This window comes from Phyllobates terribilis, unplaced genomic scaffold, assembly GCF_046119375.1.
Source record: "Phyllobates terribilis strain yellow unplaced genomic scaffold, ASM4611937v1 Scaffold_2__4_contigs__length_985480577, whole genome shotgun sequence".
Taxonomy (NCBI): Eukaryota; Metazoa; Chordata; class Amphibia; order Anura; family Dendrobatidae; genus Phyllobates; species Phyllobates terribilis.
In genome coordinates, this window is record NW_027362762.1 from 737,737,281 (window position 1) to 737,761,707 (window position 24,427).

Sequence of the window (24,427 nt, forward strand, 5' to 3'; positions counted from 1 at the left end):
TTCCCAACAAGCCCAATCAGATGGACAAGAGACATGTGAGATACCGTCAGTCTCAGACAGATATTTCAAAGAAAGAAGGTGTCCTGACAAGCCCAATATAACAGAAGCCTAATGCTTATGTGTGGGGATAGTAAGGCTGATCCTATACTTATTAGATTGCTATTTTTACAGTAATGTTAGTTGATTTTGACATTTTTTTAATAATGTGAATGTAGTTGGCCCTCACAACTATTTACTAATTTCTATGTGATCAATAGATAGGAGCAACCACAAGTCTTATAAATATATTCTCAAGACATTTTGTGCAGGTCAAATGTTTTCCATATTCGCCTACTCAAACAATAATACTGCATATCGATCTGCAGCTAAGGCAATGTGCACACTCCATTTGTGGTACCTGTTCAGCATATACCGTATGTGCGCACAAGAAGTATAGATTCCACAATGGCCACAGATTGAATGACATCCTGGCATCCGTCCCACCATAGGGACACTAAAATATATATACCATATATATTTTGCTGTAGCACTTTGTATGTTAAAACTCAGTCCACTATACTTCCTAATAAGCAGTATGAAGACCCATAATATCCACATGGAGATCAAAAGTACAATCTGGTCAATGGGGGTTTAAGGGAACATTAACATATGTGTTGAGTGATCGTCACAGCAGGTATGCCGGACTTAATGCATGAATGCAGAGTGTACTTTTCTTAAAATGTTATTTTGATCACTAGCTCTACACGTTGTTCTGTGGACAGGCTTTTTTTTTAATTATCATTTATGAAAATAAAGTATTTAGAAATTTGTTATTCAATAAATTAACAAAAGAAACTGTGAGAGCTAGACTAGGAATGCGCATATAAAGAACACCGGCCTTCAAAAGCCCAGATGATATTTGCTAATTTTAATGATGCTGCACCCATTCTCTGGGTGTCTCATATGGTTTATCTATTGTTGCCAATGTTCACCTAAAGGCTTAGAGGAATCCAAGAGCAGGACACAACTAAGCTGTAGCCTTAGGCTGTGTGCCCACGATGCGGATATAATGCATTTCCGCGGCGCCATTAAAAATGCATGTTAATTTGTCTGCCATGTTTCCCAATGATAATCCGCATGTGCTGTGCACATGCTGCCGAAATTTCCGCTGCGGATTATCATTGCGGAAAAATCCGCAGCACAACCATTTCTTGTGCGTAAACGCGGCAATATCGCCGCCATTGACTTGCATTGAACCGCATAATATCTGCATGTATACATGAACAGTATGCATGCGGATCTTATGTGGTTCAATGCGCGGATGGTACCCGGGTCTGGAGAAGAGACTCTCATCCGACCCGGGTACCATTAGTAAAAAATGAATTAAAACGTAAAAAATAAAACATTATACTTACCACTCCGGCGGCCCCCGGTCTCCTCTCCGGTGGCGTGCTCTGTCCTCGGCGTCCCACGGTGTTCTGAAAGGAACTGCGCTGATGTCATTTAGTCGTGTGACCTGTCAGCAGACAAAATGACGTCAGCGCAGGTCCTCTCAGAACCGAGGGCAGAGGACGCAATCGGAGAAAGAGACCGAGGAGGGCCACCGGAGAAGTATAATGTTTTTTTTTTATTTTTTACGTTTTAATTCTTTTTTTTTTACTATTGATGCTGCATTTAAAGCAGCATAAGTTGGTCATACAATATAAATCCATGCCAGTTGCATGGATTTGTATTGTGTCACCAACTTGTCAAGCACTTTTCCAAGTGATACTAAAAATCGCTTGGAAAAGTGCTTGAAAAAACGCATGCAGAAATGCATGCAAAAACCCTTAAAAAAGCCTTCAAATGCACAAAGTATTGCACTTTTTCCCTCTACTGAGTTTTTTTCTTGCAAAGTTTGCAGATATTGTGAGTTGGCTTATCCTTTGTGGTGTCAAAAAAGGTCCAGGCTAGGCAACCCTTGCCACCCCTTTGAGTTACAGACCCATGACTGCTGCTGGCCACAGCCACAGTTGTGGCTAAGGATTCAGTGCTCGCCGTAGTTGCATCACTTAGTGTCTGCACCGTAGGACGCAACGTAACCTCGTCTTCCTCCTCCGATGACCTACTCAGCTGCGTGCCTCTGGGTTCACACCAAGTGGGATCTACAACCTCATCATCCTCTCTGCTATCCCATTCCTCGCTCTGAGAGTCATCTCCTCCTCGTCTTGCCCGGACAGCATAGTACAGTCCACGTGAGCTCAGGTATCTGTGAATCTTTGAGTCTGAGCAGACTTCTGATGCCCATGGCATAGAATGTGTGAACAGCTCTGCAGACTCACCCATCTGTGGTTTCCTACAGTCAGTTGGAGAGTTGTGACATGGGGGAAAGCAAGGGTAATTGGGGTGTCACCTCTGTGGACTGTACTGTGTGTGATGTTGAGGTGGAGGATGAGAGGCCACTTGATGCAGCGCTTGCCATCCACTGGAGCACATGCTCTTTCTGGCCTTCATCTACAAGGCATACTGCTGTGCGGCTGCCAAAGAAAGGGAGAGAAGTAGCCCATCCAGTAATAGAAGTTGTCAGATGTCTTTCCATTGGACGTGATGGTGATGGTTCACTAGCGCTTTCACTAACATTACCACCTACCCCACATACACCTTGAACATCAAGCCTATTCCCCATTCCACCACAACCTCACTTTTTGCCACTCATGTTGCTCAGATAACGTGGTTGGAGCACGCTGTTAGCAACAAAAAAATATTTTTTTTACTATGGATGAGGCCTGTGTGAAATAGAATATAGCTCAAAACAAGTTCAAACTGAGATCTGGCCTACTTTATCACATTAGTAACAGAAGACATTTTTTTTTTACTGTGTATGAGGCCTGTATAACATAGAATATATGCTCCAATAAATTTTAAACTGAGATCTGACCTGCTGCATCACATTAGCAACAGAAAAAAAATAGATTTTTTTACTCTGCATGAGCTCTGCATACAGCTGAATTTCAATGCAACAAAATGACAAACTGAGATATGGCATGCTGTATCACGTTTGTAATGGGCAAAATTAGATTTTTAAAGGTGTATTCGTGCCTGGAGTACAATTGAAGCAGTGCACAACACAGAAAAAAAAAAACTGCTGAAAGGTTGATTTCACAGCCACACAGGACGCTAGCTATCTAAACTATCTGACTTAGAAGCAACCACCTAGCTAAAATCTCTAAGTATCCAGTAGCAGACCAGGAGCAGCCTCTCTGACTTGCTATAGTCACAAAGTGGCACTAAAACAAAATGTCTGCTCTTTATATAGAGAAGGGCATGTGATTTCAGCAGCCAATGGCACAAGCCCGTGTGTTTGGACATTGTGGATGGTTCCTGCGCCCTGATTGGCTAGCCGCAATTTGCAAACATAAAATTAGGGAAAAAAAATTAGATTACAAGCATGCCGCTCCTCTGACCTCTCCCCACCCCCTCCCCTCATCAAACATGTCCTCTCGCTCATCATACAGCGCCACTACCCTAGCCAAAGTGATAAAATTACTGTAGTGGAAACGCAATCATTTCCTGCACTTTTACCGAATTTGCCAATTTTAAGTAAAAATGCTTCACGAATCTGAATGTGCAATGTTTGTGCCGAATTTGAAATTGGTGATTGTTTTTTCGAACATGTTTGCTCATCTGTAATTGTAATGCAGGAGTTCCACATATATACCGCTGTCCAGAACAGTCATCCTCAACTCCAGTCCTCAAGACCCACCAACAGATCATTTTTCAGGATTTCTTTAGTATAGCACAGGTGATGGAATTACTAAGGATATCCTGGAAACATAATCTGTTGAAGACTGGAGTTGGGGGACACTAGCCACTTCCTCAGGGGTATCCTTGCTAGCAATGTCCATTTATTATAATATGGTGGTAATAAAATTCAAATGGTTTACAGTACATTTGTGGTGGGCGAAACAGTGTCATCTCTTAACTATTTGGTGCCTGTCACCACCAGACATTTGAATGTATTTGGTTAACATGCTAAGTGCCAGATTACATGGCTGCTACTGTATGTCTCAGAATCTTGAAATATAGTTGTCATGCGCCACCCAAGTGTCGGATCACCATATATCAGCTGTGTGACCTCTAGGGTGGATATCTAGTTCTTCTTAGGGCTTATGTAGAAAACTAAAAACGCAGGAGCGGATCTTCCATTTATTGGCATGTGTACCTGCCCATAATCACAACATTCTATTGTTTTGTATGTTAAAATATAACTTTTAAACATAATTAGCATGCATGAACAAATACTATCTAGTTACGCTGTCTTCATTGTCATCATGGGCAGCTGGCAGGTTTGAAAATCTATATGGCGGCTACAAGTTATTTCGAACTTTGGAAACAGCCAAGCAAGGCTATGCTGACTCTTTTGTCAACTCTCTCTGTTTCTTAAACTCTCTAAATATTTAAACAAAGTAGCTTGTTGTGGTATGCGGTTTCTGTGAGTCCCAATAACTGCTATGGCAGTTACCAAAACAGCATACCTCAGCGGTTCTTGGTGGTTTCTGTTGTCTTTGCACCCATGTTCACAGCATAGATACATATAGTTAGGTCCAGAAATATTTGAACAGTGACCGAATCTTTGTGATTTGAGCTTTGCATGCCACTGATTTTGAATTAAAGTTAAACAACTGAGATGCAATTGAAGGGAGACTTTCAAGTTTAATAGAAGGGTTTGAACAAAAATATAGTGTGAAAAGTTTAGGAATTGCAACCATTTTTCTACAAAGCCTCCTCATTTCAGGGGCTCAAAAGTAATTGGACAACTTAACTTTACCATAAGTAACAAGTTAATTTTTAATACTTTGTAGAGAATTCTTTGCAGGCAATGACTACCTGAAGTCTGAGAGCCATGGACATCACCAAGCACTGGGTTTCTTCCTTTGTAAAGCTTTGGCATGGCCTTACCGCAACTGACTTCAGTTGTTGCTAGTTTGTGGGACTCTGCCTTAAGATGTCTTAAGCATGTGAAATACATACTTAATGGCGTTGAGCTCTGATTATTGACTTGGCCACTGCAGAATATTCCACTTCTTTGCCTTAAAAAACTCCTGGGTTGCTTTCGCAGTATATTTTGTGTCATTGTCTAACCCGGCCTTTCTATTTTTAAGGCTGATTAATGGTTTGCAACTTGTGGTGAACCCTCGGTATTTGCTCTTATGAAGACTTCTCTTTAGGGTAGCTTTAGAAACTGAAAGACCTACTCCATGGAGAGTGTTCTTCACTTGGATGGATGTTGTGAAGAAATTTTCACCATGTAAAGGATTATGCAATCATCCATCACTGTCTTCATTTGTGGACATCCAGGCCTTTTTTAGTTCCTCAACTCACCAGTGCATTCTTTTTTTTTGCAGAATGTACCAAACTGTTAACTTGACCACTTCTAACATTTCTGCTATCTTTATGATGGAGTTCTTCTTTTTTTCAGATTAATGATGGTCTATTTCTCTTCCATTGAGACCTCCTTTGACCACATGTTGTGGGTTCAGAGCAAAAGCTTTCAAATGCAAATGCCAAACCCGGAATCATCTCCAGACCATTTACCTGCTTAACTAATGATGGATTAACAAGGAAATAGCCCATGCAGCTCATTATATTGCTTTTGAGAGAATTGTCCACTTACTTTCGGTCCCTATAAAAAGAGGCAGCTACATATTAAAGAGCTGTAATTTCTAAACACATACTCCAATTAGGATGTGAATACCCTGAAATAAAAAATGAGAGTCTGCACTTCAAGCCCACAATGATTATATAACTGTGTCTTGAATAAACCGCAAATCAAGGTTGGCTTCTTAAACCATTTTTTTGCCAACTTCTGCACAATTTCTTAGTAAAGATGCAGGTTGTAAGTGTGATTTCATTGAAAAAGTTAAAAACACTGCCAGGTTTTTTTTGTGGCCTTAATAGATGAAGTCTCAATTTTTTTTCACAAAAACATCACATTTTTGTATGAGATGTAGTGAAAGTATACTAAAATAGTTACTGATTGCCATCTTCCTCGGTTTTCAACACAGCTTCGGTCCTCTTCTAAATCATGTGAGCACTCCTGTCTTTTGCTACCTAACAAAGGGACTGCTGTGTAGGGTAGAGCTACTTTGTTCACTGTAAGCCTACTGAGCTTCAGAACAAGGCTCCATAGCCTTACATTGAGAAAGCAACTTCCAATCCACCAGTCCACACATAAACCCGAGTGCTCCAGTGAGTCTGTTTTCATGTTACGTGACCAATAAGAGGACCATAGTGGCATTCATTGGGCAAGACAGCGATTGGCAAGTACACTGCTCAAAAAAATAAAGGGAACACTTAAATAACAGAATATAACTTCAAGTATATCAAACTTCTGTGAAATCAAACTGTCCTCTTAGGAAGCAACACTGATTGACAATCAATTTCACATGCTGTTGTGCAAATGGAATAGACAATAGAAGGAAATTATTGGCAATTATCAAGACACACTCAATAAAGGAGTGGTTCTGCAGGTGGGGACCACATCTCAGTACCAATGCTTTCTGGCTGATGTTTTGGTCACTTTTGAATGTTGGTTGTGCTTTCACACTCGTGGTAGCATGAGACGAACTCTACAACCCACAGAAGTTGCTCAGGTACTGCAGCTCATCCAGGATGGCACATTAATGCGAGCTGTGGCATGAAGGTTTGCTGTGTCTGTCAGCGTAGTGTCCAGAGGCTGGAGGTGCTACCAGGAGACAGGCCAGTACACCAGGAGATGTTGAGGGGGCTGTAGGAGGGCAACAACCCAGCAGCAGGACCGCTACCTTCGCCTTTGTGCAAGGAGGAACAGGAGGAGCACTGCCAGAGCCCTGCAAAATTACCTCCAGCAGGCCACAAATGTGCGTGTGTCTGCACAAACGGTTAGAAACTGACCCCTATGAGGGTGGTATGAGGGCCCGACGTCCACAGATGGGGGTTGCCACTGGCGCCCTGTGCTCTTCACAGATGAAAGCAGGTTCACACTGAGCACATGTGACAGACGTGACAGAGTCTGGAGACGCCGTGGAGAGTGATCTGCTGCCTGCAACATCCTTCAGCATGACCGGTTTGGCAGTGGGTCAGTAATGCTGTGGGGTGGCATTTCTTTGGAGGGCCGCACAGCCCTCCATGTGCTCGCCAGAGGTAGCATGACTACCATTATTCACCAAGGCGAGATCCTCAGACCCCTTGTGAGACCATATGCTGGTGCGGTTGGCCCTGGGTTCCTCCTAATGCAGGACAATGCTAGACCTCATGTGGCTGGAGTGTGTCAGCAGTTCCGGCAAGAAAAAGGAACTGAAGCTATGGACTGGCCCTCCCATTCCCCAGATCTGAATCCGATTGAGCACATCTGGGACATCATGTCTCGCTCCATCCACCAACGTCACGTTGCACCACAGACTGTCCAGGAGTTGGCGGATGTTTTAGTCCAGGTCTGGGAGGAAATCCCAAAGGAGACCATCCGCAACCTCATCAGGAGCATGCCCAGGCGTTGTAGGGAGGTCATACAGGCATGTGGAGGTCACACACAATACGGAGCCTCATTTTGACTTGTTTTAAGGACATTACATCAAAGTTGGATCAGCCTGTAGTGTGTTTTTCCACTTTAATTTTGGGGGTGACTCCAAATCCAGGCCTCCATTGGTTAATAAATTTGATTTCCATTGATGATTTTTGTGTGATTTTGTTTTCAGCACATTCAACTTTGTACAGAACAAAGTATTCAATGAGAATATTTCATTCATTCAGATCTAGGATGTGCTATTTGAGTGTTCCCCTTATTTTTTTGAGCAGTGTATTTTAATCCACTTGCATTTAAAATTAGGATGATTTTACTGAGACATCAATAATTGACTTGCGTTTATTTTTTTTTTCTTTTTAAATTGTTACACCTATCCTATCAGGTTATCACCTATCACAGGGATGTCCAACTGCTGAAATCCCTACTGAATCAGAGCTTTCCAGAGAAAGTAGCTTTTTAGGTCAAGAGAAAAGGGTCTGCTTTTATTTTTCTTGTCCATTGCCTATTTCTGGTATTTTAGTTCATATCTAATGTATTAAAAGGATACTTTTTATTGAAGAAAAAAAACACACATACAATACTGTGAAAAAGCTTTAGGCAGGTGTTGAAATAAATGCTAAAAGTAAGAATGCTTAAAAAAAAGGTGTTAAAAATAAACGTAATAACTGTCAAAATGCAACACGATTGAACAAAAGAGAAATCTAAATGAAATTAATATTTGGTGTGACCACCCTTTGCCTTCAAAAACAGCATCATTTGCACAAAGTCAGGGATTTTTGCAGGATTATAGACAGGTGTTTAAGTAACTAATTATACCAAAAATTGTCATATGTAGGTTAAAACCCTGTCATTAACTGAAAAAAACAGCTGTATAATTAAATAGATTAAACCTGGGTGAGCACTAGCCATAAAGGGACTAAGTAAAAAAAAAAAATTGTAAAAATACTTAAAAATAAATAAATCACAAAGTAATACAAAAAAAATAAAAATATATTGTACCCATAAATATTTTTATGGAAAAAAAAGTACACCTATTTGGTATGGCTGCGTCCGGAACGACCTGACCTATAAAGCTGTTACACTAGTTAACCCCTTCATTGAACATTGTAAAATAAATAAAAAACGACCCAAAAGAAGCTTTTTTTTTATCATACTGCTGAACAAAAGGTGGAATAAAACGCGACAAAAGACAAATGTAAATAAGAATGGTACAGCTGAAGACGTCATCCTGTCCTGCAAAAAACAAGTTGCCGTACAGTGTCATCAGCGGAAAAGTAAAAAAGTTATAACTCTCAGAATAAAGCGATGCAAAAATAATTCTTTTTTCTATCAAAAGAGTTTTTATTGTGTAAAAGCGCCAAAACATAAAACAATTATATTAATGTGGTATCAATGTAATCGTGCTGACCCAAAGAATAAAAATGCCATATCAATTTTACCACACGCGGAACGACATAAAACCCTCCCCCAAAAAACAATTCCTGAATTGCTGGTTTTTGTTTATACTGCCTCCCAAAAATCGGTATAGAAAGCGATCAAAAAATGTTATGTGCCCGAAAATGGTACCAATAAAAACAAACTCATCCTGCAAAAAACAAGCCCTAACATGACTGTCAGCAGAAATATGGAAAAATTATAATTCTTAAATAAATAAAAAATAAAAAAGTGTGTTACAGCAGCCAAACATAAAAACCAATATAAATCTGGTATTGCTGTAATTGCACTGACCCAAAGAATAAAGTCGTCTAATACTACAGGAGGAACGGAATAAAAAAATAAAACAAATTCTTGACCTACTGTTAATTTTGTTCATTCTGCTTCCCAAAGATCACAGTAAGACTCGGCTCACATTTATCCTGCGCTGATGGCTTCCACCGGGGTTTTCATGTAAATCTCTGAAATATGTGATTCAGAAAAAACCCCAATGGAAGATTCCCTATAGTGAGGCAGTAGGAGGCACTGTGGATGCGGTCTGGCCTATAATCTGGCGGTGTCCATCTTTTTAGGCATGCATAAAAGGTGCAGTCGGCCTCAGTTTTATGCACCTCAGAAAAAAAGGACACCGCTGACCAGAGGCCAGACGGAGTGCAGAGTAGCTCTGCTACCTCATTATAGTGAATGGATCCCCCAGGGGTTTCATCTGAATCCCGTCACTTGGAGACTTAGATGGAAACACCTACACACGTGGTCAAAATTGTTGGTACCCCTCGTTTAATGAAAGAAAAACTCACAATGGTCACAGAAATAACTTGAAACTGACAAACGTAATCATAAATTAAAAATCTATGAAAGTGAACAAATGAAACTCAGTATTTCTTTTCAACTCTGCTTCCACAGAATTTAAAAAAAAATTTAACTCATAGAAATAGGCCTGGACAGAAATGATGGTACCCCTGAAAATAATGTGACAAGAGTGACATGTTAAATCAAGTTGTGTCCACTAATCAGCATCACAGGTGTCTACAATCTTGTAATCAGTCAGAGGGCCTGTATATACGGGTACAGATACTTACTGTGCTGTTTGGTGACATGGTGTGTACCACACTCAACATGGACCAGAGGAAGCAAAGGAAAGAGTTGTCTCAGGAGATTAGAAAGAAAATTATAGACAAGCATGTGCAGACTCAGGATACATCTTGTAAGTAATACAATATTATATATATATATATATTCATATACATATACACACACACACACACATACAGTGGGGGAAATAAGTATTTGATCCCTTGCGTTTTTTTTAAGTTTTCCCACTGACAAAGACATGAACAGTCTATAATTTTAAGGGCAAGTTAATTTTAATATTGAGAGATAGAATATCCAAAAAAAAAAAAAAATCAAGAAAATCACATTATATAAATTAGATAATTTTTCTTTAGTTTTGCAGTGAGAAATAAATATTTGATCGCTCTGGCAAACAACACTTAATACTTGGTGGCAAAACTCTTGTTGGCAAGCACAGCAGTCAGACGTTTTTTGTAAGTGATGATGAGGGTTGCGCACATGTCGGGGGGAATTTTGGTCCACTCCTCTTTGCAGATCATCTCTAAATCATTCAAATTTTGAGGCTGTCGCTTGGCAACTCGGAGCTTCAACCTACCTCCATAAGTTTTCTATGGAATTAAGGTCTGGAGACTGGCTAGGCCACTCCATGCCCTTACTGTGCATCTTTTTGAGACACTCCTTTGTTGCCTTGGCTGTATGTTTTGGGTCATTGTTTTGCTGGAAGACCCAGCCACGACCCACCTTCAACACTCTTACTGAGGGAATGAGGCTGTTGGCCAAAATCTCGCGATACATGACCCCATTCATCTTCCCTTCACTACGGTGGAGTCATGTCCCCTTGGCAGAAAAGCACCCCCAAAGTATAATGTTTCCCCCACCATGCTTCACGGTTGGGATGATGTTCTTAGGGTTGTACTCATCCTTCTTCTCCCTCCAAACACTGTGAGTTGAGTTAATGCCAAAGATGCTAAGCATCTCTGGGAACTCCTTCAAGATTGTTGGAAGACCATTTCAGGTGACTGCCTCTTGAAGCTCATCAAGAGAATGCCAAGAGTGTGCAAAGCAGTCATCAAAGCAAAAGGTGGCTAATTTGAAGAACCTAGAATATAAGACATATTTTCAGTTGTTTCACACTTTTTTGTTAAATATATAATTCCACATGTGTTAATTCATAGTTTTGATGCCTTCAGTGTGAATGTACAATTTTCATTGTCATGAAAATACAGAAAAATCTTTAAATGAAAAGGTGTGTCCAAACTTTTGGTCTGTACTATACACACACACACACACACACACACACACACATATATATTAGTTTTCTTTTCTTTTTAAAAATTACAAAAAGGAAAATGGGCCGATGCAAAAGTTTGGGTACCCTTGCAGATTTGTGTGCTCAGATGACTTTGACTAAGATTTCAGACCTTAATTAGTCTGTTAGGGTTATGACTTGTTCACCATCATCGTTAGGAAGGGCCAGGTGATGCTAATTTCCCAGGTTTACAGCAGCCATGGGTTCTTCTAACCTGCTGCCCAGCACTCTGAATACCTGCACAAATATGGCATTCATGGAAGAGTCATCAGAAGTAAACCTCTCCTGCGTCCTCACCATAAAATTCAGCGTCAGACATATGCAAAAGAATATCTAAACAAGCCTGATGCATTTTGGAAACAAGTCCTGTGGACCGATGAGGTTAAAATAAAACTATTTCGCCACAATGATCAAAGTTATGTGTGGAGTAAAAAGGGCACAGAATTTCAGGAAAAAAACATCTCGCCAACTATTAAGCATGGGTGTGGATCAATCATGCTTTGGGGTTGTGTTGCAGCCAATGGCACTGGGAACATTTCGTGGGTAGAAAGAAGAATGGATTCAATAAAATTTAAACAAATTCTTAATGTAAACCTTAAAAAGGGGCAAGCTGAAGGTTTTACAATGGCCCTCACAGTCCTTTGACCTGAACATCATTGAAAATCTGGGGCTAGACCTCAAAATAGCAGTGCATGCAAGACAACCCCGGAATCTCACAGAACTGGAAGAATGGATGAAAAGCCCTCAAACAAGTATTGAAAGACACTTGGCTGGCTACAAAAAGCGTTTACAAGCTGTGATACTTTCAAAAGGGGGTGCTACTAGGTACTAACCATGCAGGGTGCCCAAACTTTTGAATCTGCCCATTTTCCTTTTTGTAATTTTTAAAATATAAAACATGAATATGAATATATTTGTTTTGCCTAAAATACAAAAGGAAATGTGTCATCTTTAACTTTAGGCCGCCTTTTAGAGATCATTTCATCTTCAACTTGCTTAACTGCTCACAATTTTGATTTTGGGTGTCCAAACTTTTACATGCCACTGTACATGGCCTTAGCCCAACTTTTTTCAGATGTGCTGACATCAATTTTTAAATAAGTTTCATTTTTCAAATGGAAGAATGTCTAACTTTTCAACTTCTGTTCTATGTTCTGTTGTTAATAACATATAGCTATAAGATTTCCAAATCATTCCATTCTTTTTTTTTTTACATTTTACACAGCATCCCAACTTTTTTTGGAATTGAGGTTGTAGATCAGATCCAGTTCAAATTACAGAACAAGCCACTTTTTTACTACAGATCTTAGGAGAATGTAAAATATTTTTTGCTTACGGTCAACAAACAGACTCCATTTCTCATGACCTTATGTGATCACATTACATAAACACAACAGCATAAAATGGCATCATAATACGTATTATAATAATTTACCGTCAGCTATGGTCCCAAGAGGTCTTAAAGTAACTGTATTCCACTTCTGAATTTTATGACCTCAGATATTATTAGACATTGTCATTTTAGGTGGAGGAGGGTGGGGGTGAATATTGAAGGACTAACAATAAATACTTCAATGGACCAGGAACAATCAAAGAATTTAACATAAACTGTGCTGTACCTACTTTCCCCAGGTCAACCGGTGAATTTCCTCCGCTGTTCCTGGTGTCTAGCTTTGGCTCTGAAGTCACGTCACCAACTAATTAGTGAGCTCAGCAGCCCCCTACAGAGCTGTGGAGCTGACCAATTGGCTACAGCTCTATCTACCTGACGTCAGCACCACAGCTAATGCCAGCAGTGGCAGACTCAATGTGGATCCATGGAAGGTGAGTGCAGCATAGATTATGTTTTACCAAACTGCAGCTGGGGCAGAATATTGTCTCAAAGGGAACAACCCTTTTAATTCATTAAAACTTTATGGGTTATGGATCGTAACCCCTTTATTCCACCAAGGCGGTTTGCATTTTCATGACCAGGCCAAATTTTACAATTCTGACCACTGTTACTTTATGAGGTGATAACTCTGGAACGCTTCAACGGATCACACCGATTGTGAGATTGTTTTTTCGTGACATATTGTACTTCATGAGAGTGGTAAAATTTCTTCGAGATGACTTGTGTTTTTTTGTGAAAAAAAATGGAAGTTTGGAGAAAATTTTGAATTTTTTTCAAACTTTGAATTTCCATGCTCTTAAATTAGAGAGATATGTCACACAAAATAGTTAATAAATAACATTTCCCACATGTCTACTTTACATCAGCACAAGTTTTACAGTGCCTCCATCTGCCTCATTATAGGGAATCTTCCATCGGGGGTTCTGTCCGAATCACGTATTTCCGATATTTACATGGAAGCCCTGATGTAAGCGCTCAAGGATAAATGTGAGCCGAGCCTTACTCCGATCTTTGGGGGGCTGAATGAAATAAAATCAACAGCAGGTGAAGAATTGGTTTTAGTTATTTTTTACGCCGTTCCTCGTGCAGTGTAATTGATTAGAAGACTTTATTCTTCATGTCGGTGCGATTACAGCAATACCAGATTTATATCAGACGCTTTTTTTTTTTTGCAAAAACTAGTTTGTGCATCTCCATATTTTGAGAGCTATCATTTTTCCATATTTCGGCAGACAGAGTCACGTGAGGGCTTGTTTTTTTGCTGGACGAGACATTTTTTGATCACTTTCTATTCTGACTTTTGGGAGACAGAATGAACAAAACCCAGCAATTCAGGAATTATTTTTTGAGGTTTTTTTTTATGTCATTCCGCATGTGGTAAAATTGATAAGACAACTTTATTCTTCAGATCAGTACGATTACAGCGATATCGAATTTCTATCTTTTTTTATGTTTTGGGGCTTTTACACAAAAAAAAACTATTTTATAGAAAAAATGATTATTTTTGCATCACTGTACTCTGAGCGCTATAACTTTTTTATTTTTCCACTGATTGAGCTGTATGGCAGCTTGATGTTTGCGGGACAAGATTTTTTCAGTGAAACCATTTTTGTTTACATTCGGCTTTTTGATCGAGTTTTATTCCACTTTTTGTTTGGCGGTATGATGAATAAAGCATAGATTTTTGCCCCTTTTTTTTACGATGTTCACTGAAGGGGTTAACTAATAAGACAGTTTTATGGGGCAGGTCGTTCTGTATATGACAATACAAAACATGTGTATTTTTATTTATTTTTTTTTACATAAAATTACTAATTTATCAGTAATATATTATGTTTATGATTTTTTTAAAAAAAATATTTACAGTTCTTTACTTTTTTTTTTTTTACTTAGTCCCACTATTGGAATTTCACTTTTAGCAGTCTGGTTGCAGTTATAAAGAATAGCAATGCAGGAGCAATTTAGTTAGTTAGATTTTGACCTTTTTCTTTAACCCTCCGTCACATACAATAGGCCTGACAGGCACATCTCTTTTACTTTCATTTCTCCTTCCTCACCAGATTGTGAGGAAATCCCCTCCCTCCAGGTAGTCTCCTGTCTCTAGCAGCTCTGATTATGTGTAGTCTCTTTTATTACATCCCTATGAAGGTCACTGATCACTTTTAGAGCACTGAAATTGCAAACATTAGATATTATAGGTATTTTTCTAGCCTGCGCCTGACAGTCACATTGTATGTGAACTCGTTAGAACCGATATTGTATGTGACGGAGGGTTAATGCAAAGAGGCTAAAACACGTTCCTTTTGTCTTCGTCTGGCACGTATGCATCTGCATATACAGTAGTTTATATAATTCTATACTAAAACCCTGCAGATAACACTGTGCGGTATTATTTTTTTGTGATAGGTTTTTATACGGATACATCCTTCCAGACTGCGGCCACTGTTGGCTGTATATCTTATAAGCTTATCCGCCTTACAGCAACTACAAAAGCTGTATTGTCTTAGTGTTATTTTGTTGATGGTTAGGAGATCAAAATGCAACGGATGATATTAGTGATATGATAAAATAAATATGATATTTGCAATATTGGTAAATTCGAAGGCCCCTTCTGGCAACAAGGCTTGGATGCTACACCTGCATCCATGTAGCTATAGCTATATCCTTGTAAATAGTTAAGCACATACTTATATTTAATAGTTTTGAATGTGCTGGATTCTGCGCCATTCTACCTCTACAACACAGTCTCGATCGGTCCTAAAACAGGCGATACCTAATGTGCTCTTTTTAATTTTTAGTCTTGGTATACTAGATTTGGTGAAAAGGAACATTAAACATTCACAAATCCATAAACAAATGCTGAGAGACGCACAGAATGCGAAGCACCAGAAAAGGGCACATATAGCCTCGGGGCTGTTCTTTTATCTAGCGGAATACCGTCTCCAGCGCTCACCGATATACTTAGCAATGGACTTACCTTTTTATTAACCAGTGAGTAGCAATGACAGCCTTAAGGTTCTTCAGCTCTTAACAGAAATGAATTGCTTAGACAGCAACTCTAGGGTATGTCATTCAGCTATGGACTCCCGCACAAAACTAATTTAATACAATCTACACTTAATTAAACTAAATGAGAGTTAGGCATTTTATCTCCATATTCACTGCCTATGCGCTGGATGACAGTTCTAGAACGGATGAAAGTACAGCTAGATCACATCATAGTTATTTCCTCATTAAAGCTGGGCAAGCTAATTGAAGTGGATTCAATTTTTATGCCAACCGGTAAATATTAGTGCCATAAATTTTCTGACAAAAACTCTTTATTGCAGGGGTCCTGCTGTTTAAAACAATGGCTCTGCTCGTGGGGTACACTTGACTCCATGTTAGTGCATTTCAGAAATTTAAGTATTATTTGTATGTGCCTCCTAGCTAGTAGTACAGTTATATGCCAGTCAACGAAAATAATTTCCCAGGGTCAGAATGCAAAATGGTGACATCAGGAGGCACATACAGTAATGTATACCGTCTTTAAATTCTATGGTTTCAGGTCAGGGCTCTCCTACAAGCAGTGAAAAAATACAACACTCAGATGACACACGGATTCTTCATTCTTGCCAGACCCATTGATTTGAATATGTAAGTCTGATCAGTAACTTGGATTAAAAAAAAAATATTGGACAGGTCTACCTTTTTTTCTTCTTTTGGATGCTTTGTTGATTAAAAAAAAACAAAAAAAATCATGGATAGTGAACCGCCCCATAGATTATAATGAGTACATTAACTGGAGGAGTAAAAGCCAGCCAGTGCTGTTTATGATTGCCAGCTGAATATGACACACTCCGTTCAACTTATATCAAGCACGGAGAGCAGAGTCAGCACAAATAAGTAAGCAAAAGGAAATCCTGGAATGCCATTCCTCATTAAAAAATTATTATATTTTATTAATAATCCATCAAAAAAACAGAAGAAAGAAAGTTTGTAATGAAAACTAAAAAAGTGACTAGTTTCAGGCAGAAAAGATCATAGCTAGTAATAGTTATTACTTCATAAAGTGACACTGGTCAGAATTGTAAAAATTGGCCTCGTCATTAACATGCAAATATCCTTGGGGGTGGGGGTGGGTAAAGGGGTTAAAGACTAACCAGTGTTTTAATTTTTATTTCATAAATCAATAATACACATGAAAATAAACCACTTTGTAATATATCTTATCAGAGAGATTTGCTTCTTTCTCTGCCAGAACTTATCAGTCATCATCAAAATTCTCAGTTCATAACACAGATACCAAGAGGAGTGAGGACACTGCTCATAAGCTTACAAGCTGTTAGGAAATAGGGGAGACACAAAAATTGAATGGTAAAAAAAAAAAATAAAGTTTGTTGTGTATGGTCCGGCCATCAAAATAAATAGGGTATTCAAAGAACACTGCATGAACCGGTCAGCAGCCAGTATGTGTACAAGTACAGACACAGAGGGCTATAAAGTACATGGGGGTGTGTGAACAGATGATACGAGGGTCCTGATTTGGAAGAAAATTTTGTATGGGCAAAATGGAAATAGTTAGATAAGTGAGGTGGGGCAATAGGCCAGTCTAAACAAATGCGTTTTTTAGACCACACTTAAAAACAGATCTCTCTGATAAGATATATTACAAAGTTACTTATTTTCATGTGTACTATTGATTTATGAAATTAAAATTAAAATGACGGTTACTCTTTAAGTGAAATGGTATTCTGATGGTATCAACCACCTGGAGAATAGTATGGATCTCCACATACAGGACAGGGGAAGCCTTCAATAAACTTTACAAGCATATGCACATTACTTAATTTCCAAAGACAGTAGTTCAGATGCAAACCATGTGAGATTACAGAATTCCCCTATTTTTGTGTACAGGTTGAGGTTATTTATTGTATAATGGCTGAAAAACTATTTAGAACAATTTGAAAAATTATTTAAATTTGCATTCTCAGGCTATTAAAATATAAATAATAAATTGTGATTTTTTTTTTAAAAAGCAATGAGTTGACAAAACAGATGTAAAAAGAGCAAAAACCAGCGTTTTTGTAAAAGAAAAAAAGATATATTATATCTATATTGATATAGATATATAAAATTACCTTTTCAGTATTTTAATGCTCAAAAAAAGAAATGTATAGCATCATATTCCTGTCATTAAGGTTATCAGAAATAGCATAATCTATTGCCAGACATCAACATACACAATGATGCGAAAAAGGAGAAAAAGAACAGATGCATCCATTCATCGCCTGATAACAGACACTCAAGGAAGCTCGAAATATGGATTTGTTAATAATTCATACCGGTCTTTGCTTTTACTATCACCTTTCCCTGTCACGATTATTGTATTTCTGATAAATACAACAATCAGAAAGGTCAATGACTTACAAGAAAAGGACTACATATATATTAAGGCATGCCCATAGTTAATTATAATTATCTTTCACCAAGGAAAAAGTAAAATTATGGGATTAGCATTAAAACACAACTTTGTAGACTCTTCTTAAAATTTATGTCTGACAGGCTTCTATTCTACAAAAGTAGAATTAAAAAAACAAAACAAAAAAAACCAAAACACAACACTGTTCACAAATGGGGTTGCTGTTATTTAGCTATTTGAATGCATTGGATGAAACAATTCTTTCAGGTTCAATGCTGATACTTTGAAAATTTCAGAGAATCATAGGCAAATAGAATAAAATAAGAAATCTAAGGACTGGAAATATACTAATTAGGAGAAATTAGCAAATTGTTTGGTCTGATTTGAGGTTAAAATCTCCTTACAAAAGGAACAACTTTGCTTCACCCTAAGCTACAAATATACTGCTTAGGACTCATTTTTCTTGTGAGGATTCCAAGAATAAGTTGGTATTTAGGGAGCTGTTCCTTTGATTTTTCACACTGCTTAGCTAGTTGGGTCATCCCCATCCCAGGTTAACCTCATTCCTTCAATTATCTAATATTTACTGCTCAGAGTAGAAGTTGTCACTTTCTCCTAATATTATCTGAAGTTGTCTGAATTAGAAATTACGGTCTTTCTTATTCTTCAGAGAAGTACTCGATTCAAGGATCTTTAACTGGTCTTGCAGCTTATGGCCATTCAAGTTAATGGGGCTGAACTGCTATGACTGACACTAATGAACAACAGTGACAAGGTTCTTGGGGGGGTGAATACAGATTCTAATGGAAGGAGCAATAATCTGCTTAAATCTTGGAAAACTCTGCATGACTATGTAGGAAAACAGACACATACAGAGATACAATAGAAGTTTCATTCATTTGTTTGTCAGCAATAATACATTTCTGCATACAGAAAAAGCTATAATACATATTTGTGCATGAGCCATAATACTGTCCTGACTGAGCCGTAGTCACCATCTTAGCCATAAAAGAATATCAGATTTGCTCAAAATAGCTTCATTTTGGGCAAAGCTGATACACTATTATGGCCAAGACAGTGATTATGGCTCGGGACAGTATTATGGCTCAAGTCCTATAGGCCCAGTTCAGACAAGCATATAAAAAAAAAAAATCATCTGAGTTTCATCCACAAAAAAAATGTACCATTTTCATCTATATGTCATTTTTTTACATCCGTATTTCATCCATTTTTTTACTTCAACATTTAATAAAAATAGTTTTACAAGATTAAATACAGTTTCCTATATTAAGAATTACAATATTCAGCAGGTGAAATAAGTATTGAACACATCAGCAATTTTCTAAGTAAAAACTTGAATTCAGTCACTGCCCTGTGTTTAGAGAGTGGCGGCTGTAACTACGCGCCCAACACTGACTGACTGCAGCTCAACATTTGAGCCTGCTGTCAGTCAGTGCTGGGGGAGCGATTATAGCTGCTGCTCTCTATACACAGGGTGGTGACTGAAACCGTGCCGATGCCATGCCTTTGACTGAATGAGTGAGGTTGCCGGGGAGAATAAAGTTAAGAGTCCGGCTGCTAGGATGAAATTAAGTGCCGATGCGGGGCAGGTTGAGAATGCTATTAACCCCGTATCTGCAGGTTAATAGCGCGCGTTTTTTTTTTTACATGACAGGTTCACATTAAACATTTGTTGATGTGAAAATAATTTCACTATTTAAAAACCACAATTTTAAACAACCCTGATATCATTAAAAAAATAAATCAATCACTAACCTTGTTGGGATCTTGACTCGAAGATATCTGTCCACAGCAATGGCAAGCAGTGCAAGTATAGAGCTCTGAGTCAGAATTAACACAATACAAGCCACCATCAGGCAGCTATAAAATTCAGTCTCTAGTCCAATACTAATTATTATGGCTAAAGGGATGACCAGTGCTCCTACTGCAATATCAGCCACAGCAAGTGACACAATGAAGAAGAACGTGGTGTCTCGAAGTGCTTGGTTCACGATCACAGCCCATATCACCAGCACATTTCCAAGTACAGAAACTAGGGCGATCAGCACTTCAATGACAATGTAGACTGCTAACGAGACAGAGGTGCCCATGCTGTTTCAGTGCAGAAAACGAAAGTCAATCCTGAACCTGAAAAATTAAGATTTTGGATTAAAGAATGTCTGCTGTAGGGAATTGTTAGACATATGTGTGACAATTTGTGTAAAAATAACAGTCACTCTAAGTTTAGCTAAAATAAGACATAACTGTAACTTGATTTTCCTAAGACCGTTCCAAATATTCTTCCTCGAAGCTTTAGACTGGTTGAATTATTTTGAAACAGTTGGCACTAAAAACAGTCAATGATCACAAGAACATCCCCATTTTTAGTTTTGGATTCCTAAATTTAGACCTAGTTATACAATTCCGCAGTCCATAAAATTTTAACAAGCACTGCAACATTGTAAATTCTCAATAAAAGCCACATTACAACTTACAAACACAAAAACATATACTGCTCCTTTATTTGTGTCTGCTGATCCATGAACAAACCTAATTGCTTGCAGAACAGTTTTCGTATGTGCAGCAGAAACTTCTGTACTAAAAATGATTTTTTTTAAAAAAATCTAAAAAATATGTACAATAGCGCTGCTGCTTACTATGCTGAGCAGTTAGCAGTGAGTTGCGGTCCAGGAGCACTGATTGTCCACGTGCTAAATGTAGTGTGGTAAAACTGGTATATGCGGCGCGCACTGCAATGCAACTGCAAGGTTTGAAACAGAAGGATCCTACCTGAAATCAGTATGGTAATGTGAAGAGTCCGATCAGGACACAATATCACTGGAAAGATGTCCAAGAAAGGTGGGTAGGCAGCACCAAGCCCGGAGTGGATATATCTCACTGTCTTCTCTGGTGCGGGAAGTGGATGGAGAGTCAGTGGTGTAGGATGGAGTAACGCTGCAGGGAAAACCCGAATGGATGTCTCCCGCTTGCTTCTTCTGTGCCTTGGGCAGATAGATAGGCTGCAGAGGTGGGTAATGAAACAGTCCATGTGGTGCAAGGATGGTGTGCCGGCCAGTCACACCTGCGTTGCTACCAATAAGGATGTCTGCGCTCTGTGTCTGAGTGACATCACTAGAACTGAGGGCTATCCTGAGCTAGCAACCTTCACATTACCGCATTACTCTTCACATTACCGCACTGATTCCAGGTAGGATCCTTCGGTTTCATCCCTTGCAGTTGCATTGCAGCGCGCTCCACATATACCAGTTTTACCGCACTAAAAAATGATTTTGGCACCTTTCTTGAATGCGTTGATGAGGTTTTTGCTGAAAGAATTGACATGCTGCAGATTTGAAACTACTTCAAATCTGCAAGGAAGATAAAAAGCAACCCGTGATTGACATTTCATTAATCTCATTCACTTTGCTAGTATGCTAAAATGCTCTGTTTCTCTGCAACAAAAATGTGCGTAAAAACACAACGTGTGTACGTACCCTGCTACAAAATCACAAGCGCTAGATGCAGAATCAAATGATATATATATATTTATTTTTTTTCAACATCATTTTTATTTGATTTTTCAAGACACAAATACATAACATACATCTAATCTGGTACATAGAGAGATAAGAGTGCCCGTACGCAGACTGGGTCTATAACAACTTTATTCACATATTTAATTGGTATAACAGATATGACATACAACAAAATGAATTAGTTGACAGTATGTCTTATATCTCATTGAAGCCATCATGGATATTTAATGCATTTCTATCTATGCCAGAAGTCCTGGCCCATTGATTGTTCTTCTCGCCATTCTCGTCTTCATTTCAACCCCTTCATGACCGGAGCATTTTCCATTTTTGAGTTTTCGTTTTTTGCTCCCCTTCTTCCCAGAGCAATAGCCTATTTATTTTTCAGTCAATATGGCCATGTGAGGGCTGATGTTTTTATTGATACCATTTTGGGGTAGATCCGATGTTTTGATCGCCCGTTATTGCATTTTATTGCAATGTTGCGGCGACCAAAAAAACGTAATTCTAGCGTTTGGAATTCTTTTCTCATTACGCCGTTTACTGATCGGATTAATTTTTTTTTTATATTGATAGATTGGGCGATTCTGAACGCGGCGATACCAAAATATGTGTATGTGGGGTTTATTTTTTATTATTTTATTTTGAATGGCGCAAAAGGGGGGTGACTTATATTTTTTACATTTTTTAAATATTTTTTTAAATTTTTTTTTACAATTTTTGCTTGCTTCTTTAGTCTCCATAGGAGACTAGAAGCAGCAACTGTCCGATCGCCTCTGCTACATAGAGGTGATGAGCAGATCACCTCTATGTATCAGAAATGCTCCTGTGCTATGAGCGCCGACCACTAGGTGGCACTCATAGCAATCTTTACATGACAACCACTGGGATCTGCTGCAGACCCGGGGTTGTCATGCCCACCTATCAGTGACCCGCCATCACGTGACGGGGTCACCGCTGGGTGGGGTAAGTGACGCGCTTCCGGCGCGGCGCTGTTAAATGCCGCTGTCAGAGATTGACAGCGGCATTTAACATGTTAACAGCCGCGGGTGGATTGCGATTCCACCCGCGGCTGTTGCGGGCACATGTCAGCTGTAATAATCTGCTGACATGTGCTCTGTTCAGTGCAGGCTCAGCGCCGGAGCCCCCGCTGAACCGGCCTTTCCGACGTGGTACGTACTTTTACTGACCATGTCGGAAAGAGGTTAAGTTAAACGAAGTGGACCTTAGTTATTTTTGAGATCTTCTAGTATATACCATGCTGTAGATGTAAAGGGTTGTACCATTTTCCTTTTGTCCTCTATTGAACAGCAATTTATAATAAACTGTTTCCATTTTAGGAGGAATTTGCCTGCTTGCTTCTCTTTATTACATAGGGCATCTTATTGTTCTACCTCCATATAATGCTTCATTTGTGCTATTAGTTCTGTGATGGGGGGGGGATATTGGGATCTAGCCAATGTTTTAGGAGCTGTTTTTTCGGCAATATAAGCCAGGTATGTAGTAGCTTGGGGGGACTCCCTATTAATTTGTTAGGGTTGTTTATGTTAGTTCAAACATGCAGCAGGGCTAGACAAGAAGAAAGGACATATCTTGGTTCCCAAGTGGTGTTAATCATGTCAGCTACCTGGTCCCAATAGGAAACCGATGCAGGACAGGACCAAATGCCGTGTAGGAGGTCAGAGTGTGGATATTGGCACTTGCGACATGCAATTAGTATATTAGAAAGTGAGTCTTTTTTGGTAGATTAAAGGTGTATATCGCACCATGCATGACTTTGAACTGAGTTTCTCTCCACGACTCATTTATAATATGTTTCCTGAATAGCCTCCAATCTGTTCTAATCTTCTCAGGGATATCTACATCATCAAATTGTTGTTTCCAGTACTTAAAAAGGTATCTGGTTGTGTTTCCTCAAGGTTAGGTTTCATTGATGAATATAGTGTAGATATTGAGGGGGTACCCATTGGAGATGGCCGGATATAATCCAGTTCATTTCGGGAAGTTTCAAAGGTAACATCCCTTAAGTTAGCCATGACGGAGAGTTTGATCTGTTCATATTGGAAATAGTGCTGTGGGGGTAGTTCATATGTTCCCAACGTTTCTGCACGTTAGCCATCACTGTTCAATTGGGTGAAGAAGGTGAGATATATGTTCACAACACCTGCTTGTTGCCATTTTATAAAGAATTTATTTTCACTACATTGGGGGAATTCTGGATTGTGCCATAACGGAAGTTGTTTTGAGATTCTGAATGAAAGGCCATGTTTTTTCCTGACTGCTTTCCATGTAGAGATAGTATCTCTAAAGATCACTGATTTCTTGATTACTAAGGATAGCGAGGTAAAACGTGAGTGGAGGAGAGCTGTTAAGTTGTAGGGGGATGCATAGTCAGAATCTAGCGAGTAGCCAGAATATGTATGTCTTTTATGAAGCCAATCTATTATATATAGTGCTGAGCCACCCCCGTAGTGTTCGGGTTCGGTTCGTCGAACACCGGCATGTTCACCGAACACTGTTAAAACCAATGGCAGGCAAACAAAAACACATAGAAACACATAGAAAACAGCTTCAAAGGTGTCCAAAAGCTGACAAACTGCTCAGAAGACACAACTAACACATGGAAAAGTGACAAGTACATATAGTCATGCGAAAAGAAAAGAGGTGGAGGAGTAAAAGGAGGAGATGACACAAATATAGGCATGTCATGCCCTTCTAAAATCAAGAAAGGCTGGAGTAAAAATCTAAAATCAGCCTACCAACACCC

At 39.0% G+C, this 24,427-nt stretch overlaps 1 protein-coding gene across 1 annotated transcript in view; it reads right to left on the reverse strand.

The window, feature by feature from the left end:
* Nucleotides 1-24,427, reverse strand: part of ADORA1 (adenosine A1 receptor) — a 176,252-nt gene that overhangs the window by 124,675 nt on the left and 27,150 nt on the right. Inside the window, exon 2 of the mRNA XM_073667215.1 lies at nucleotides 19,904-20,275. Coding sequence (XP_073523316.1) covers nucleotides 19,904-20,238 — 335 coding nt within the window. The 5' untranslated portion in view covers nucleotides 20,239-20,275. The remainder of the gene's footprint in view (nucleotides 1-19,903; nucleotides 20,276-24,427) is intronic.